The sequence below is a fragment of the Chiloscyllium punctatum genome, chromosome 5, assembly GCF_047496795.1.
Source record: "Chiloscyllium punctatum isolate Juve2018m chromosome 5, sChiPun1.3, whole genome shotgun sequence".
Classification (NCBI taxonomy): domain Eukaryota; kingdom Metazoa; phylum Chordata; class Chondrichthyes; order Orectolobiformes; family Hemiscylliidae; genus Chiloscyllium; species Chiloscyllium punctatum.
Genome location: NC_092743.1, coordinates 110,074,691 through 110,094,881, shown reverse-complemented (window position 1 = coordinate 110,094,881; position 20,191 = coordinate 110,074,691). Strand labels below are relative to the sequence as shown.

At 39.8% G+C, this 20,191-nt stretch overlaps 1 protein-coding gene across 1 annotated transcript; it reads right to left on the bottom strand.

Moving 5' to 3' along the window:
• Positions 1-5,983: 5,983 nt before the first annotated feature.
• Positions 5,984-14,148, bottom strand: lsm5 (LSM5 homolog, U6 small nuclear RNA and mRNA degradation associated). Its single transcript, XM_072571036.1, has 5 exons — positions 14,068-14,148; positions 12,809-12,904; positions 10,211-10,238; positions 8,512-8,584; positions 5,984-6,249 (listed from the first exon to the last, which is right to left on the bottom strand). The coding sequence occupies exons 1-5, from the start codon at positions 14,108-14,110 to the stop codon at positions 6,217-6,219; spliced, it is 273 nt and encodes a 90-aa protein (XP_072427137.1). The 5' UTR covers positions 14,111-14,148; the 3' UTR covers positions 5,984-6,216.
• Between the last annotated feature and the right edge of the window lie 6,043 nt (positions 14,149-20,191).

Here is a 20,191-nt window from a genome sequence, read left to right as displayed (position 1 = left end):
GCTGGAATCCAAGGTAGATAAGTAGGAGACTGGAAAAACAAAGCAAGCCAGGTAGCATCAGGAGGTGGAGAAGTCAACATTTCAGATGTAACCATTCTTCAGGTCTGGGGGTGGATGTAAGAGGAGCTGCAAATAAATGGGATGGGGTGGGGGGGGTGGTGAGATAGGTGAAGGGTAGAGGGTAGAGGGTACAACCTGGTTGAGCGATGCAGAAATGGATCCAGTTGGTAGCTGGAAGGAAGGAAGGAAGAGTTGATCAGAGGAATGGAAGGGAGGGGGAAGTGGCTGGGAAGGGAGTCGGGGGGGATGGAAAGGGAGGTTATTTGAAATTGGAGAACTCAATGTTGGGTCCTCCGGGCTGTAGGCTGCCCAAGGTGGAAGATGAGGTGTTTTTCCTCCAATTTGTAGTCTGATTCGCTGTGGCAATTGAGGAGGCCAAGGATGGTCATGTCAGAAAGGGAATGGGAAGGGGAATTAAAAGGGGAATTAGGGTGGCATAGTGGTTAGCACTGCTGCCTCACAGTGCCAGAGATCTGGGTCTGATTCCCACCTTGGGCGACTGTCTGTATGGAGTTTGCACGTTCTCCTCATGTCTGTGTGAGTTTCCTCCCACAATCCAAAAGAAGTGCAGGTCAGGTGAATTGGCCGTGCTAAATTGCCCATAGTGTTAGGTGCAAATATAGGCAGGAGAATGAGTCTGGGTGGGTTACTTTTCGGAGGTGCGGCGTAGACTTGTTAGGCCAAAGGGCCTGTTTCCACACTGTAGGGAATCTAATCTTAAAAAAAAAAATGAGCAGTGATTGGGAGGTCAGCTTGGCCCTAGAGGCCTAGCTGAAACGCTCGACGAAACATGGCCTGAGTTGACGTTTGGTCTCCCCGACGTAGAGAAGACCACATCAGGAGTACCAGACACAGTGAACTAGGTTGGTGGAGAGGCAGGTGAACCACTGTCTCTCCTGGAAGGACTGTTTGGGGCCCTGGATGAAGGTGAGAGGGCTGGTGTGCCGCAGGTTTTGCATCTTTTACGGTTGCAGGGGAAGGTCCCTGGGGGTTCAAGGGGGAAGAGTGGCACGAACCAAGGATTGGCGAAAGGAACAGTCCTTACGGAAGGCAGAGAGGGATGGGGAGGGAAAGATGTTCTTGAAGTTGGGGTCTAATTGGAGTTGATGGAAGTGTTTCAGGATGATATGTTGGATGCGGAGATTGGTGGGGGCTAGGTGAGGGTAAGGGAGACTATCTTTATTGTGTTTAGCGTGGGGAATGTAGGAGGTGTGGTGAAGGGGTGTCTTGATGACAGAAGGGGGAATAGCACGTTGATCAACACAGGTGGACATCTGGGATGCTTGGGAGTGGAATATCTCCTCGTCTGAGCAGATGCGACAGAGGCGGAGGAATTGAGAGAACGGGGTGGGGTTCTTGCAGGATACTGGGTGGAAGGAGCGGTCATCCAGGTAGTTATGGGAGTCTGAGAGTTTAGAGGGATATGGGCCAAGTGCTGACAAATGGGACTGGATTAATTTAGGATATCTGGTCAGCATGGACGAGTTAGACTGAAGGGTCTGTTTCTGTGCTGTACATCTCTATGACTCTATGGCTCTATGGACAGGCCCTTTAGCTGGCCATGTCAGTACCAACGATGATTCCATTCTAAACTAATCCCATCTGCCTGCACATGGTCCATGACCTTCTATTCCATGCCTGTACATGTGCCTGTCTAAATGCCTCTTGAATGTTGCGATGGTATCTGCTTCTACAATATCCCATAGCAACACATTCCAGGCACCTACCACCTTCTGTGTAAAAACATGCCTCACACATCTTCTCTCAACATTCCCCCTTTCATTTCAAATCTATGCTTCCTAGTATTTAACATTTTCAATTATTTGAATAGATAAAATATTTCTGTTCATCTTTATTGTTTAGTTGCTTTTCTTTGAGTGAATAATCCCTTTTTTTAATCTCCAAAATTAAATTGAGGAAAAACTGAATGATCATTCGGCTAAACTTCCTATGTCAGAGAACTATAGGATCATAAGCTACAAAATTAGGCTCAATAATGTTGGTGCTATGGCAGTCCAGAAGTGCTAAACATGCTGGCTGATCCACTTCTGGCCATTTTCGGTATATCATATGCAGATCACCATGCTCGAAAGTAAAAGTGCACTGGCCTGCATGCGTGATCCAAAAACATGCAGAGTAGGGACAGTGTAATGTTACTCAGTTTCTAGTATTGATTTGGGACCTGATCTATATTGCAGACTTAGTCGATTCTGTAGAATCCCTCTCAACACTCAAGGCAACATTCAGCAGAATGAGGAATCCCCCACTAATGCAATTTAAAGAAGTCAGCGTGAAGAAATGTTTTGGGTTGCCAAAGCCCTCAATTTTCATATGTTTCAGTTCAAAGCTAGCAACATCGTCAATATTTCAAACTTTTCCTGGAAACACCACATCAGGGAGGATACATGGACCGTGTGCACAGGAGACAGAATTTCATATCCTACTTTTCAAAAAAAAGAGGCAGCTGGAGTGGGTACAGGGGCTTTGCCAGGTAAGCAAGTTTCCCAATGACGCAGGGATCATCAATTGTGATTGCACATAGTGCAGCTCAATGGGGAGATGTTCTAAAGAGACAAAGGGTTCCAAGTCTATTAGTATGTAGTTGGTGTAAAGCCATGCGCGTTAATTGATACCCACCATCATGACAGAAGCTACACAACATTTATCCTGTTCTAGTCAGCCACTTCTTCCCTATTCAAGCCACTGCAATGAAACAGAGGGTGGCCGTTGACTGAAAAGGGCGATCTCAACACAACCATCAATGCCACACATAAGCAACATGCATGCAAGAGACACACTGACCAATCAATTGATCCACAAGGAAATTCAATGAGCAATATAGGAAAGAAACTTGCAGAACCACAGGGATTGAGAGACAAAGTGAAACTTACTAGATTTACTCTGAGAAGGAAATTTTGCAAGGCTATGGGGTAAAGGCAAGGGCATGACACGTGATGAATTGCTCCTTCAGGGGATCAGCATGGATGTGTCCACAATGGCTTCTACGGTGTGGTAGATCCCATATGATCAATGCCAATTAGAGGCAAACGCATTGGACCTCAGGGAAAGCCACCCTTCCAGCAGAACAGGTAAATAGGCTGTAATACAACATATCAGCAAAAGAAATAAGATGCTATGACTTACCTACAATCCTATTATACAGTCAGAGTCATACAGAATGGATACAGACCCTGGTCCTCTGAAGGAGCAATTCATCGAATGCCAGCCCGTCTTTATTCTATAGCGTTGCAAAATTTCCTTTTTAAAAGAATGATTCAGTTCCTTTTTGAAAGGAGTCAATTAATCCTGTTTCCGCGTTTTCTCAGGCAGCACATTCCAGATCCTAACATTTGATGTATGAAAAAGAGAATGTTCCCCACGTCATCCCTCAAAACCTTTAGCAATTGTGAAATCTGTGCCCTCAGGTCTCTGATCATTCTACCAATAGGAACAGTTTCTACTATATCCAAATCCTTCAACTTTTTTGAAGATTCTCAGCATCTCCAAACTTTCGACATAACTGAAGTTCCTCATCACCAAAATCATATGTGTGAATTCCACAGCTCTGGAATTATACATTAGATTAGATTATTAGATTCGATTACTTACAGTGTGGAAACAGGCCCTACGGCCCAACAAGTCCACACCGACCTTCCGAAGAGCAATCCACCCAGACCCATTGCCCTTAACCTAACACTACGGGCAATTTAGCATGGCCAATTCACCTAACCTGCGCATTTTTGGACTGTGGGAGGAAATCAGAGGCCCTGTGCCACCGTGCCACCCATGAATAGATTAAAGCCATTACTACACTTGATCATCCCAAGACACATTACGAGTGTATAACAAAACAAGACTTGACACCAAACACAAAGATATTAGAGCAGATATCATTAAAAAAAAAACTTGGTCAAAGAGATACATTTATAAATATTTTAGAGGAAAGAAAATGAGAGATTTAAAGAGTGAATTCAACAGCTTCAGACTTTGACAATTGAAGAAATGGCTGCCACGGTTGTAGGGATTAAAATGAGTAATGCTCAAGAAGACAGTGTTTAAAGAAGCACAGATTCTGAAGGTTCAGAGGAAGAGACGGTTAGGTGCACAGGAGTTGAAAATAATAAAAACAATGCAACCAAAACAAAAAATTGCAGATGCTGGAAATTTTAAACAAAAATGGAGAGCTCTGGAGAAATTCAGCAGGTCTTGCAGAGAATAACCAAGAGTTAATATTTTGAGTCCAGTGATTCTTCATAGTTGGGAAAGGCTGATGACAGGATGAGGAATGTGAATACAATACATGGAGACAGTGCCCAGCGAGAGCAAGAAGGGATAGGTAAGCAAAGAGATTGTAGATAAACCAAGGAAGAGACTATTGCTAGGTAGCATGCTATTGGAAAGTATAAATGTGTGAAAATGGGTTGTCTGTGCTGGGACTGACCCATTCAAAACAGGAAGTGCAGGGATAGGTAATGAACATGAAGGAAGGTGTTCACATTTCGAAATTGTTAAACTCAGATGTTCAGTCCTAAAGGTTGTAAGGTACCTCGACAGAAGACGAGATGGTGTTCCTCCAACACAGCAACATTGGAACCAAGGACCAAGGACACCAACATTTGTGTAAATTAAATATGCAATTTCACATAGTGGAAAACAGCGAATGTCAGACAGGGGCACTTTGAAAGAGTCTTGATTGATTGAACTGGTTGGTTACATTTCTCCATGGTGTGACTGTAAATATTTCAAAAAGTACCATATGAATTCAGAGATGCCTTTTTTGGCAGAATCATTCACACTATTTATTGGTTCTATTTATCAGTTTGCAATGGAGCTGGGAAGTGAATTCGCATTTAAAGCTCTCTTCCAATCACTGCTTGCGTCATCTTTACTGCTGATGCATTTCATAGTCTACCCCTCCTTATTAATATGGCCATATTTGCTAAAATCATGTCTCATCTGGCTGCAGCCTCAACTCTACTTTCCTACCTACCCACTAGATCTTTGTCACTTATCTTCAGGATCAAACTCAACCTTAAAAATATTTAAGGAACCTTCCTGACTTAGAGTCAGAATCATAGAGATGACTTGGAACAGCACGGTACAGACCCTTCTGTCCAACTCTTCTCTGCCGACCAGATATCCTAAATTAATCTAGTCCCATTTTCCAGCATTTTGGCCCAATCCCTTTAAACCCTTCCTAATTGTATACCCATCCAGATGCCTTTCAAATGTTGTAATTGTACCAGCCTCCTTCTATAAGAGCACTAACCTTTGTATGAAAATGTTGCCCCTTAGGTCCCTTTTAAATCTTTCCCCTCTCACCTTAAACCTATGACCTCCAGTTTTGGATTCCCCTATCTTGGGGGGAAAAAAGGCCTATCCATGCTCCTCATGATTTTATAAACTTCTAAAGGTCAACCCTCAGCATCCAACACTCCAAGGAAAATTGACGCAGCCTATTCAACCTCTTCCTGTAGTGCAAACCCTCCAAACTTGGCAACAACCTTGTAAGTCTTTTCTGAATCCCTTCAAAGTTTAACAACATTTTATCTATAGGAGGAGCAGTCTGAATGATATCAACTTTGTATCCAGCTTTTCTAATATTTCCTCTATTAAATTTTGGTCATCCAGCGTCTCAATATTGCTTCTTTCATTATAACTTGAATAGAATTATTGTCTTTGGTTAAAAACTCCTGAACTTTAAAATTCACCTCCTCTGCACAGCACAAGTTCTGCACTTGTTGCAGCAGGCCGTTGTTTGTCCAGTGTCCCAAGGTTAGATTTTAAAGTGACACTGAAGGCTGAAAATGCCTGAAAGTGCAAAACAATAATGACTTTGTGAGGCTAACTAATGAATGAAGGGACCAAGCGTCTATCTTGATACTCATAACACACAATGGTAAAATTGAAACCAGAACATTAGTGAAAAAGAAAACCCTTTATTTTCTCTTTAAAAATAAATCAAGTTTTGCATACACTCAAACATGATTCACCTCTCATTTCTGAGACAATACATTTGTTCCAGCTACAAAATAAATGCAAGTTTTTTGCAAGGTGTCATAAAAAATAAACTCTAAAAAAACTGTCATAAACAGAAGTGAACATAAAACAGAAGTACATGAATCAAAAATTCACTTAGTTGAAAGAGGGTTCCATTCATACTTCAGGACCTTCACCACCAGGAATAAGCTGGAAAAAATAAAAGTAGTAAATAAATAACATAAATGACCAATTCTCATCACAGTCATTATTTATTACAAACAGATAAATTTCAGGAATTGATGGTAATTAACAATGCATATGATACAAAGTAAAACTTGCGTCACTGGGGTTCACAAATATTTTTGAGTGTCTACTTTGGACAAGAAATTTATTTTTAAATAAAATAACTTAACAAGACAAAAAAAATTCATGAAGCAGTATGGATGAATAGAGAAAAAAAGGCACTAAAGGGATTAAGGGCAAAGAAGAGAGACCTATACAATAACAAAAGTTAGAGAAGGCAAAGAGGTACTAAGCAATTAAATTGTACAGGGGTATAAATCGTAAAATATTTTACAGTTACACAAGTATGCAAGTCAAGACTGGAGTAAACTAAGTAATCAACTGGATTCAAAAAGAAATCACAGATCATCTTAACAGTTGTCTAGCTTCAGTACTTACCAACAAGCAAAGATAAAAGTTAAGACAGCAGACAAGATTAGAATAATACAAGTTACATAACTACATTTAAAGCAAAAATGGAGAAATATTAACTAATCTAACCAAAGACAGAGGATCATGCATTTTTAAAAGAAATCTGGAAAGGCAAAACTAAACATCTTTAATAATTTATGAGAAAAAAGTTATAGTATCAGAACTGAAGGATAGCTAATGTTACATCTGTATTTAAAAGGAGATAGAACATTTCCAGTAGGATTTATGCCGATTTAGCCTAATATTGACAGTTGAAAATGAGATAAAGAGTCACAACTAAACTTTAAAATATCACAAAAAAACCATTAATAGTTTACCTGGATTTCAAAAAGGGAAGTTTTACTTGAGCAATTTAATTTTAATGAGTTATCAGAAAGTTATCATATTGGAGTGGCTGCAATACGTTGATATTTACGATAGCCCTTCAATAAAAGGTACAACAAAGTAGGTCAGAGGATGTGGGTTTAAGACAAAAGTAGCAGAATTGAATCGTCAAGTGGCTACAGGACAAGACAGAGATCCCAGAAAATAGTGGGATCAGATATTAAATCAGTACTGGGTCTTCGTCATCACAATTTATGCAAAAATTGAGATTTTGGTATCAAAAAGATTTAAAATTGCAGGCGATGCCAAATTATGCACTGGGATAGGACTGCAATAAATAACAATGCTGGTAAACACATTTTAATGCAGGTAAATGGGAGGCATTACATTTTGATAAGGAAATATTGCACTTTGAAAATAATAAATAAGGGAGTAAATATACAGATCTGGGAGATCAAATATGGAAATCACCAAGTCATGTTGTAGATTGATAAGGCTATTAAAATAAACAAGCAGAGTTTATTTTTAAAAGATTGTATCTTTGGTAGTCCGCGCTCCAATATGTTGTAATGATGAGCTAACAGAATTCTAAAAATACAAAAAGTGTGTTTATAATTGTGGGAAAAGCAAAAATAGATGCCACTTCATAGTGATAAACATTAGGAAATCAAGTTAGGTATACAGCATTTTTTTTTAAAAATAGAATGGTGAGAACATGGATCCCACCATAATAGTGAGTGTTTCAGGTTCACAGCATTATTAGATGCATTTAAGGTCAAGCTGAATTTACTTGCAATGGAGAAAGTTGAAAAGATTATGCTGATGGAGAGATATGTGAAAAAAGGTGGGAGGAAGTACATGCAGAGCAAACACCACCATGGAAAAAATATGGCATAATATTTTACAGATAAATATGCAAGCCATAACTGGAAATCAATTGAGAAATCAACAAGTTAGACATTTGCACAAATTACTTTCGATACTGTAGAAACTGTACAATTTTACACTGTCAGATATTTTGATGATAAGGACATCAAATTAACTCCAAATCTAAATTATATTAACTCAAAACATGTTTACTCATTCAAAAACAACTTATACCTGGTAGTGTACCAAGTTGTAACTTCAATTTTCTGCTCCATTTTGAACAAAATGTAAAGCAGAAAAACAGCAGTTGGAAGAATTACTTTTCTGTGTTACATTTCATGAACGTCTGTCTAAAAATTGGAAGTGATGTGGAGGTGTCAGTGTTGGTCCGGGGAGGACAAGGTCAGAACCACACCACGTTATAGTCCAACTGGTTTATTTGAAACCACAAGCTTTTGGAACTCTGCTCCTTCATCTGGTGTAGTAGTAAAAATTAGAAGGGTCTTGAAAATCCATGCCAACTCTTTTTCTAATTGGTACCAAACTCTAGATTCCACAACTTACCATCGTTATGTTATTTCCATTCAATAGGATTTGGTCCAGTTTTGTGATTCTTCTGCCTTCTGGTGTGATCTCACTGTAGAAAAACAAAGATGAAAAAGACAAATTAAACAGTTTAACGACAACCTAGAAAAGAAGGACAAAATAAAGTGAAAGGGTCTATTAGTGTTAAATATTTGAAGGGAATTGATGATCTGTGTGCCAATACTAGTATCATTTCATTGACATACAAAGCAAGCACTTCTCCCCATGAGGGAATATAGTATCCACAGAACAGAAATTCGAAAAAACTTAAGAAACCAGGCCATCACTAAAACACTGATGGTTGGAAGTGTGTTTCATCTTTTGCGACGAGCTAAAAGTATAAAACAAATCAAATTATACTGGTTCAGTTACAAAACCTCTGAAGAATAATTTTCTATAAAGTCATTGAGTCTTGCCAGATGTTGGGGAATACATAGTTAAGAATCAACTGGAAGATTTCAAATTATTTGGGCATTCTCCGAAAAGGTTTTTAACCACATGATTTGGAAATGAAGCCAACAGTTTGTGTTCTGCTGTTTACTGTAACTTTGGAGAAGCAGCCAAGTAAAGCTTTCAGAGAGATGGGCTTTATTCCTTAGTGAAAAACCCTGGCTTTGAAAGGATTAGGGTATCTATGCCAATAGCTGCTTAGCAATGATTTCTGCTCTTACAAATCTAATTTGTAGATCCAGGGATCAGCATAAGCTTCAGCATAACAAGTTGCTGCAAGTGACGATATGCTTCTGAAATCCTATTTCTCACCAGAAAGTTCCAGTAAACTGACAGAGCTTCCAAATATCAGTGTTTCTGTACATCTAAAGGGGTGGCCAATACTGAATCCACAAAGATTCAAGTCCAATTTAGTCGTAATCAGAGCTGGACATTTACGATTGAACTGCTGATGGCCATAGATTAGTTTCACTGCAAATCGAATGAATGCAATGTCATCTTGCAATTTCTTAACTTGAGACCCTTAGCCCAGCAGAGTTGTTTTTTCACATTAGTTTTTAAAATAAGACTTTCACCGCAGAGACTTGTCTTTTTGAGAGGTGCATCTATATTTAGGATTAAGGCAATACAATCTTAATTCTACATAAGAGTTTGGGTATTCATCAGTATTTATTATTTGCTTTAAGAGTAAATTGTCCACATAAAAGGAATATTCCGAGTTCATTAAAGATGGACATTTCTTTTATTCTGGATGCTAGTATTAAGGACAAGCAACTGGGACTAGATTAATTTAGGATATCTGGTCGGCATGAACCAGTTGCATCGAAGGGTCTGTTTCCATGCTGTACATCTCTATGACTTGACGAATGACCACTTCAGTAACTGAATTAACAAGCTTCTGCTAATGTCATGACTGTACAGAAGAAGGATTTGATTATCAGGGCATTCTTCTTGTCAGTCCTGATAGAGAAGAACACCATCAAAACATCCAAAGCAATTTGAGAGATTTGAAATTCTGCAGTCAGTGTGCAATTGACTCCAGATATTCAAACATGTGCCAGCCTCTTGTTCCAATTTTGTCAATGAAATTTAGTATAGAAAATCTGAATTAACATTAACTTAAAGTTAAATTTGTAATCAAATTCAGAATTTCGACATGCTAAAGACTGTTAGCTAACCTTACATATTAACTAAACTCTACACAATACTAGGATATATAAAAACTTACAATTCAGTAACATCTTCAAGCACCATGTCCAAGGACTGGAGTTAAGAAATGCATATTCTGCAGTAAAGGGAAGTGAGGTTATTAACCCTTAGATTCCCAGTGAATCCTGGAAGTTCAGGGCAACAATAGTTTTCAGAATTTTACTGAACCCATTAAGAAAACTACTGAAATGTTAAATATAGCTACGTAGGCAGAAGAAAGTGTGCGACATCAGCTGACACCTCTACATATAATAAGCTAAGTTGTGCGATGGCATATACACTAATCATTTGCATAGCTGCACCAAACATAACTAAATGAAGTTTTGAATTTCTGCGACGTTATTGTAATGCATACTTTTGTTTATTTGCTCGATTTTATTCAAAGAAAGTATTGTTATCTGGATAAGAAACACCATTTTTCACATCTGCAAACTGGAGTAGGCAGCCAATATTCCTCATTTTTGACATCCTAACTAATTTCCTATGCAAGCTAATAGGCTGCCTCCCATTTCCTGCACTTAATTTTGGTAAACGTATTATTTTGATTTTTTTCAATGAATATGGCCTTTCATACATTCATGTTGGCATGGAGTACATCAATTTTCCAAATGGGCGAAAGGGAGGACAGCAGATGCTGGAGTTTAGAGTCAAGTATAGGGTGCTGGAAAAGCACAAAAGGCCAGGCAGTATCCGAGGAGCAGGAGAATCGATGTTTTGGGCAAAAGCTGGCCCCAAATAAGATTTGGGTATAGATTCAAAGTGCTGGAGAAACTCAGCAAGTCTTACAGCACATGTGGACTATTAATATGGAGTCTAATCCGACTCCTCAGAGCTGAAAGGGGTTGGAAAATGGTGTTTTTGTTTATGCTAAGGACAGAAGAATAAGTGGGACAAGTTGTAAGGATGCTCAGAGCTGAAGAGGCTGCTAACGGTGGTGATAAGATAGATGCAAAAAGGGTGCAAATGAAGTTATGAAAAGGAGAAAAATGGCTACAGCTCTGCTGACAGCAAAGTCAATAATATATGTTAATATATTTGCATGTGGGTGCTGGGGTGGATAATGCAAGAAAGGATCAAGGACAAGATTGAACTTCGCAACTTCAGAGCATAACAATCAGGAACAAGATTTTGGTGCCATCTTCACAAGGATGTTTGATTAATAGTCCATAATTTTCCCATTCTCCCTCCTACTGTCGCTAAGTAATTTAACAACAATGGAATATTAGCTTTAAAAAGTTAATTATGCATTAAATAATTATATATTTTACATAGAATGACAAATGTCTAAAGGTTTTGAGAAGTATAGTTGAAAATCAATTATGCCTGACCTGGTTGGCATGTAATTGTTACAAAAACAAGTGGCTCAAAACTTGAAAAGTACAGAATTACAAAATGCAAAGTAGCAGACACCTAATGATATTATTTATTTGAGGGAGTAAGAAAAATCACTGTAGATCTAGAAGAGGTAGGCAGAGTTCAGGGCAAGGCCTTCTGGAGGAGATTCTTTACTAACAATACAATTGGTATACATCTCAGCAAAATGATAAAACACAGATAATTCATACAACACTGTGTTAGCAGCTGAGTAGCAATCATCTAGCCTCATACCACTTTTAAGGACTGCGTTCCCTATACGTTACATTTCTAGTCAAAAGTCAAGAGTTAAATATTAGGCTTCTGATTCTATTGGCTTTTATGACACAGTGAATTCCATACCCAAACTTTGAAAAATTTTGCCCTTGAATCCCCTCAAAGCTTACTACTACTACGAAACTGTTAAGTCTATGTCTCTGGTTAAAGAATGTTCAACCAGGAGAAATAGTGCCTTCCTAGACAGTGGACAGGCACAGATTTGTTCCTCCTCAGCCCTATTTCTCCAAAGAAAGCAACCCGAACCTATCTAACCTTTCCCTCAAAATTAAAATTATTCAGTCCAAGTAAAAACTGTGCTAATCTCCTTTATAACAGTGATCAGAACTATACACAGCTTTGACCCAACTAGTACTTGCACAATTCCAGCACAACCACTCTCCTGTTGTATCCTATACTTTATCTAAAAGGAAACTTTCTTGACCAGCTCATCTATATGTCAACGGATCCCTGAAGATTCCCTAAGTGAGGTGGGGGGGCAAAGAATTGATTTATGACGTAGATGGGTAAGAAAGAAAGGAGACATTGGTTAAAGAAATTGAATATTGCAGAGACAGTAAAGAGCTGAGGGGAAAAGATTGAACTAGAGAAAGAAAGAGAGCAAGCGAGCGCAAGCAGGGATGGCAGTACAAAAGCAGGTCAGGGAAGAGATAGGCATTGTTGGATGAGATCCAGGCGATCTGGATGTTATATGAGTTGATGAACAGGTGGTGGTGGATGGGTAATGATTGAGATAGGGTTACTCTATTCCTTTACATCTTTGAGCATCTTTTATTTATTGTGCATTTCTTTGCCTGGTTAGCCTTAAAAAAACACATTAACACTCCTCTGAATTCAACACATTTTGCTTTAACTATCACCAGTTAACTAAACTGGACACGAAGGGATATGTATGAATAAATTACAAATCCCAAAATCATGCATCAAGCAGGGCATTTTGTTGTAGAAATGCCAAATAAAAGGATACTGACAAAATCATCAAAACCAAGCAGTGTTCCGACAATCTCCTTATCATTTTTCATAACAATATGAATCCGCGAGCCAATGCATTTGTCCACCAACTCTGGAATAGAAAAAGAATGTGAAAAGCGATTGAAAACAAAATTAAATCAACAGCCCCTTAACAACATCTTCCAAACCCCTGACATTTACTACCTAGAAGGTGCAAATAAATAGGATCAGCACCACCTGCAGGGTCCCTAACCACCCACAGACCATGCTGACTTTGTATCCTGACAGTCATGCCTTCATTGTCACTGAGTCAAAAACATAGGTCACCCTTTTTAATGATACTCTGGGTATACCTGCACACAAGGATCAGAATAAGCAGCTCACAACCACCTGAGGGCAACTAGGGATCAGCAATAAATGCTGGCTTAGGGTGACCTCTTGTGGCACAAAGGTAGCTTCCCTACCCTTGAACCTCAAAGTTAGACCTGCTCCAGAGGGGTATAACTGGTTGATTAGAAAAACAGGTTAAACAATGTTTTTCTTTAAAATGCACACTTCACCAGTGATGTCCATATACAATATTTTTCTTTTAAAATGTTCATTAGAAGCACAAACTCAGTTTACCCATTGAGGTAGCTGCTGTCTGATCACATTTCCTTTCAAATGATAAAGTATCCGCTAATATTTAGTCTCTTACTTCACCAACACTCTTACAATTTCTTTAACATCCACATCTTTACTTTTAAAGTCTATCCACCTATTACCACTTCCATAACCTCTGTATCTCTCTCAGCCTATGTCCTGTCACCTCTCCCTCCACCTCAGCTTTCTCAGAATCTCCTCCACTTAATTCCTTCCCACACCCCACACCGTTCGACACGTTCACTTTGCCCTCTACCACTTTGTCAATTCCTCCTTCTCAACACGCCTCATTTTATTCTTCCTTCCCATCTCCCATCCCTCCCCTTACTTTGTTTCCTCCTCTACTCCCTTACTCCATCTCAGCTCAATTTTCGTCCCTTTCATTAATTTGTCCTCTTCTCATCAGTCCATTCAGCCTACACTCCCCATTCCAGCCATTTCCCCCCTCTAAGCCTCTCCTTCACCAATTCCCATCCACCTAGATTTGCCTTCCCAGTTCACACCTTCCCCTCCAACATCGCGCCGCCAATTTCTCCCAAGTTTTCTATCCCCCCGCCAAGATGTCGGACACATATCAGACCTGGAGAAGGAAGAGGGGACTGACTCTAACGCGGGAGCCGGACAGCTTCTTACCGAGAGGCAGCAGCTGAGACGGATTCGTTGCATTCAGCGCCATCTTGACCAAGAACGCAGCAACTCCGCGCCTGCGCGCCGCCCGGGCCAATCGGAGAGCGCGCGTCGGCCGGCGGCGGTGCGTGATGACATCGCGGAGCCGGAGCAGCCAATCAACGATAGGCGCCGGGGTTGCCGCGGAAACCAGTCGATGAGGGCGAGTCAATCTGTGTGGGACCTCCAGTGAGTGGCTGTGTGTTATCTTGCACACCCTCCCTCTGGTTCCAACGACCACGTGACATTTCACATCACGTTACTGTCCTCACCAACTGACGGTGCTTCCTTCCTCAGTTTCCCCACCGCCGCCAGCAGCTCAACTCAATGGGAATAACTGAGCGGGTCTTGCAGCTTCAGGTTGGAGACGCGTTACTCGGGAGTGTTGAGAGATGCAGCGGTTTTCAGGCAGGGCAGGGAAATCTGGAGCAAGCGGCCGGAATGGAAGGCAGGAGGGTTTGTTGGGAAACCGGGACGATGCAAGGAGGAATGTGAAAAGGACAACGAAAGACAAGACGTGTGTCAACTTGAAAATCAGAATAATTTCCGCCACTCGCTACTCGGACAGGGAAAAAATGCGAGGTTATGCACTTTGGAAATAAAAACAAAGTTTTTTTTTATTTATTAATGCTAATAGCTATAAATAGTGTAGGTCCAATGAAACCAGGTGTAAAGGAGAGACTTCTCTTAGGGTCAATTGCAAAGGATATGAGAAGGTGCAGTAAGTATTGTGGGGATTTGAGGATTTTTTTCCAATAGCAGAGAGATTGTGGATATCTGGAACTCCCTGCCTAACACGGTGGTAGAGGAAATAACCTTCAAGACATTGAAGAACTGTTTAAGAAGTATTTTTTAACTTTGGGCTAAGTGCTGGAAAATGGGAAAGGAATGTTTGATGACCAGCGTGGCACAATAGGCCAAAAGGTTTATTTTTGTGCTGTAAAATCTTGATGACTCTTCAGTCCTGCTTCAGTTATTGTAGACCCCAGTGAAACCACACCTGAAGTATTGTGATCTGGGTACTGCACCTCAGAAATGGTTTTGACCTTAATAGGAAGTGTAGCAGAGTTTAGCCACAATGTTTTGACTCCAAGTGTTAAATAATAGATTTTACAAACAAGATTTATTGTTTTGGAATTTACATGCTTAAAGAATGACTAGGTTTAAGGTTTCAAGTTATTGAAAGGGAATAGTTCTACTTGGGAGAAACAATTTCTGCTGGTGCAGAGTCTTGCATTAGGGAGTATTGACCAAAGGTCAAACTATCCAGCACTTTACATGGAGTTCTGGTGTTAAGAATAAAAAAGTACCACTTCAAAAGTTTACTGAGAGAGATTTCTTCTGAGCATAAAGGACTCAATTCTTTGAATTGTCCTCCATCCGGTGAAATTAATGTTAGACCTAAATGTTGTTTTTCTCAAAATAAACCACAGAGAATATTGACATATAAGGCAACCTTTATAGCTTCCAAAAAGTTCAAAACTGGAAATGGACTTATATCCTCAATATAAAATGTAAGCACCAGTTGTGATCATATGTTGTACTCAGTGATTTATAAACTGTAAAAAAAAAAATAAATGACAAATAAATTAATTTAATATAGTTAAATGTTTTTTAAAAACTTGGTCAGAAAATGTGAGGTCATGCACTTTGGAAATAAAAGCAGAAAGGGTCAAACATTTTAGAAGTTGTCAAGTTATTGTCTTTGGCAATGTGAAGAGTTCACAAAATTAATTCACTTTGGCATCATCATAAGGATCCCCCTCAAGATCAAATGTGGCACTTCTGATTTCAGGCTTATCCTGACACAAATTGTTTTACAGACAATTACAATTAAATGTTATAAAAGTTTTTGTTAAACAAACTGTTGACAGTTGTGCACTGATAACATCCTATTAATGTTGCCACAGCTACAAAAAAAGGGCATATTTCCAATCTTTGGGAAGATTATTCTGTTTTTATCTTACCCAGAAGTGCTCTTATACGCAACTGAATAGATTTTTCTCGCCATCACCAAATGGCCATGTTATTTTTTCATTAATTAACTACCACCAGTAAAGCATCTGCTTCCAGCTGAATGCTGTAATTTACTCGTTAAAGTGAAAAACATCAAAGGTGAGGGAGAGTAGGAAGGGGCTAAATTAAAAAGCTATTGGAAGGCAATCCCACTTTCAGGCATAACGAGTATTGGGAGATACCATGTGCTGCTTCTCCAAGGGCACCTGGACAATGAGGTAGTGGTGGGGGCTGGTATAATTATAACATCTAAAAGGCATCTGGATGGATATATGAAAAGGAAGGGTTTAGAGGGATATGGGTCAAGTGCTGGCAAATGGGACTAGATCAGTTTTGGATATCTGAGTGGTGTGGATGAGTTGGACCGAAGGGTCTGTTTCTGTATTGTACATTTCTATGCCTGATCATCGACATTAATACCTTAATGCAGCCCTTTCCCATTATCCCTTGACCCCTTTAGCCACAAGAGCTATATTTACCTTCTTCTTGAGAATACATAATGTTTGGCTTTGAATTGTGACATCATCAGCAAAACCCTTAATTCTTGTTTCTTTCTCCACACTTAAAGCCTGATCTACAGAATATTTCCAGAATTTTGATTTTTGTTTTATTTTCACTCTCCCAGTGCTGAATCAATTGCTTACATGTCGCCTAACTCTTGACTGAACCAGAGTTGATCCCCTGGCTTTATAGTCAAGGTAAAGTAGGAAGTAGTTCAAGCCATAAGGTTACACTTTGTGGTTAGATATAGTTTCTCATCTGCTGTTTACCCACAGCACTTCATGAAAGCCCAGTTTTAAGTTGTTGGATCTGTTCGAAATCTATCCTATATAGCATTTTGGAAAGTGCTACATGGCACAATGTAAGGTATGTTCAATGTGAAGATGGTATTTTGTTTCTTCAATGAAGCAGTAAATTGGTGAGGATGAGATTAAGTAGGTTTTTTCATCTTGTTGGTTCCCTCACCACCTGCTGTGGACTCATTTTGGCGACTATGTCCTTTAGCACTCAGCTGGCATGGTCAGTAGTGTTAGCAAGGCACTCATGGTGATGGACTTTGGAATCCTCTACCTAACTAGATTCCCTTGCTACTCGTCAGTGCTACCTCCAAGAGTTCTTGGTCATAGAGATCTGTAGCCTTTTGATCTTTTGAGTCTATGTCAGTTTAACATTGGAGATTTCCTTGCCCATGTTTTACCTGATTCCATGATTCTCCAAGGTCTTAGTGTTAATGCTGACTACTACATGGCAATTCCCTCCCAACTCTACATCATTGAGCTGTCATTTCTGCTGGGCTTGTTCTACCAGTAGGACCTAGGGGAGCAAAATTGTAGCACAAAATTGTGATGGTGGTGTCTGAGACAATTTGTGTAAGGTATGATTTCATAAGTATGGTTATGTCAGACTATGGCTTGATTAGTCTTTGGGACAGTTCTCCCAATTTTGTCACAAGCTGTCAAATTCTAGTTCATGAATGCATTTGCAAAGTTGACAGGGTCGGGTTTGCTAATGTCATTTCAGGTGCACTGGTTGATGTCAGATGGTTTGTATAGTTTTTCTTGACTTTGTCTCAGTTTGACACAACTAAGAAACTTACTTGGCCATTTCAGAGTCAACTATACAGATAAGGACACCAGATTCTCTTTAAAAGGGAATTTGTGAACCAGATGATTATTCATCTCTTTTGTCTCATCACAATCATTTTTGTCTTCCATCTTAACACAGACATTTTTGTCCTTGTCTCACCTACCCTTTGCACACAATCTATTACACCCTGAAGTTCTCCTTTCTGACAAAGGTTCACAGACCTGACCACAAATCCATTTCTGTCCTTACAATTGCTTCCCAATTGCTGAGTTCTTTATAATATTTTCTGTTTTTATTTAAGACTTCCATCAACTGCACTAATCTTTTTTGTTACATAATGACTGCCTTGTATCATTGTTAATTAAGGAAAAGGAAGGATATACTTGGATTGGGTAACTTGCCTGACCCAAATGGCTTGTTTCCTGGCTACTAAAGAAAGCAACAGTGGACAGAGCTGAAGGTCTTGTCATAATTTTCCAATCATCCCTAGATATAGGGAGGTGTTAGAGAATTACGGAGTGGCAAGGTTGACACCTGGTTCATAAAAACTCAGTCAACGAGATTTACAGCACGGAAAAAGACCCTTTTGTCCAACACATCCATGGCAACGAGATATCCCACTCTAATCTAGTCATTTGCCAGTACTTGGCCCATACCCCTCTACACCCTTCCTTTTAATATATCCATCCAAATGCCTTTTAAATGTTGTAATTGTACCAGCCTCCATCACTTCCTCTGGCAGCTCATTCCATACGCACACGACTCTCAGCGGTAGATAAGCTTTTAGAAGCAACAATGAGGAAAAACGTTAAAAGGCATTTGAAGAATAAATAATGCAGAGCTTTCAAGATGTGCAAAGGGAAGACTACGTTTAACAAATCAAATTTACATTTTTGATTGAGTAGCAAAGAAAGTTACTGAAAAGAAATTGATGAACGTTATCTGTTTGATTTTTAAGGACGCCTTGAGAAATTGCCATGTAAAAGATGAGGGAGTCGAAGGGTGGGTCAGTAAATTTGCAGATGATACGAAGATAGGTGGAGTTGTGGACAGTGAGGAGGGCTGTTGTCGGCTGCAGAGGGACTTAGATATGATGCAGAGCTGGGCTGAGGAGTGGCAGATGGAGTTCAACCCTGCCAAGTGTGAGGTTGTCCATTTTGGAAGAACAAATAAGAATGCGGAATGCAGGGTTAATGGTAGGGTTCTTAGTCAGGTGGAGGAACAGAGGGATCTTGGGGTCTATGTACATAGATCTTTGAAAGTTGCCACTCAGGTGGATAGAGTTTGTAAGAAGGCCTATGGAGTATTATCGTTCATTAGCAGAGGGATTGAATTCAAGAGTCAAGTGATGTTGCAGCTGTACAGGACTTTGGTTAGGCCACAGTTGGAGTATTGTGTGCAGTTCTGGTCACCTCACTTTAGGAAAGATGTGGAAGCTTTGGAGAGGGTGCAGAGAAGATTTACCAGGATGTTGCCTGGAATGGAGAGTAGGTCGTACGAGGATAGGTTGAGAGTTCTCGGCCTTTTCTCGTTGGAATGGCGAAGGATGAGGGGTGACTTGATAGAGGTTTATAAGATGATCAGAGGAATAGATAGAGTAGACAGTCAGAAACTTTTTCCCCGGGTACAACAGAGTGTTACAAGGGGACATGAATTTAAGGTGAAGGGTGGAAGGAATAGGGGAGAGGTCAGGGGTGGGTTCTTTACCCAGAGAGTGGTGGGGGCATGGAATGCGCTGCCCGTGGGAGTGGTAGAGTCAGAATTATTGGCGACCTTTAAGCGGCATTTGGATAGGTACATGGATGGGTGCTTAATCTAGGTTAGAAGTTCGGCACAACATCGTGGGCCGAAGGGCCTGTTCTGTGCTGTATTGTGCTATGTTCTATGTTCTAAAAGGCTGATTAACAAAATTATAGCTTATTGAATAGGAGGGCAGGTTGGATTTTTAAAAATCATTTCTTCAGGTCAAAAGAAATGAATGTTGTAAATGGTCATTTTTCAAATTGAACAATAAAAATGAATAAATCCAGTCCCTTCAAATAATCTTTGAACTCCTCTCCAGTGATCCCCGAACTGGTCTGGGTGACCCTTTAAAAAAGTTGAAATAAGGAGCTCCTCTATTTCTGGGCAGCATTACACCTTGCAACACTTGGAACTGTGCTATAAATTTCATCAGCCAGTAATTGCTGGCTTGGTCAGCACAAAAAATGAATGTAACCAGAGGATTTCATCACATACTATTAGTATTCTAGCACTAACTATTGAGAACATCATTATTTATGATCCATTAGTCTGAAAAATAACTAAACTACAATTTGCTGTTTTCAGTCCATGGTAGTTTTCTTTCATTCATGTTGACACTAACTCTCCTATTTGAAATATAATGTATTTATACAGTCTTTTCTAAGTATGTGTTTCTACCAAATGGACCAGCCAACTGGCTGTTCACTCGTTAGCTGAGTCTGCAACATTTCAGAGGCTTTTTAAT

What these genes read in the sequence shown, in the direction of transcription:
- lsm5 (XM_072571036.1), bottom strand. Translation starts at nt 14,110, where the DNA reads ATGGCGCTGAATGCAACGAATCCGTCTCAGCTGCTGCCTCTCG. An exon ending in TGGTTTTGATGATTTTGTCA is followed by an intron (nt 10,239 to 12,808) that starts GTATCCTTTTAT and finishes TCCAGTCCTTGG; the next exon opens with ACATGGTGCTTGAAGATGTT. An exon ending in ATGGAAATAACATAACGATG is followed by an intron (nt 6,250 to 8,511) that starts GTAAGTTGTGGA and finishes TATTTTTTCCAG; the next exon opens with CTTATTCCTGGTGGTGAAGG.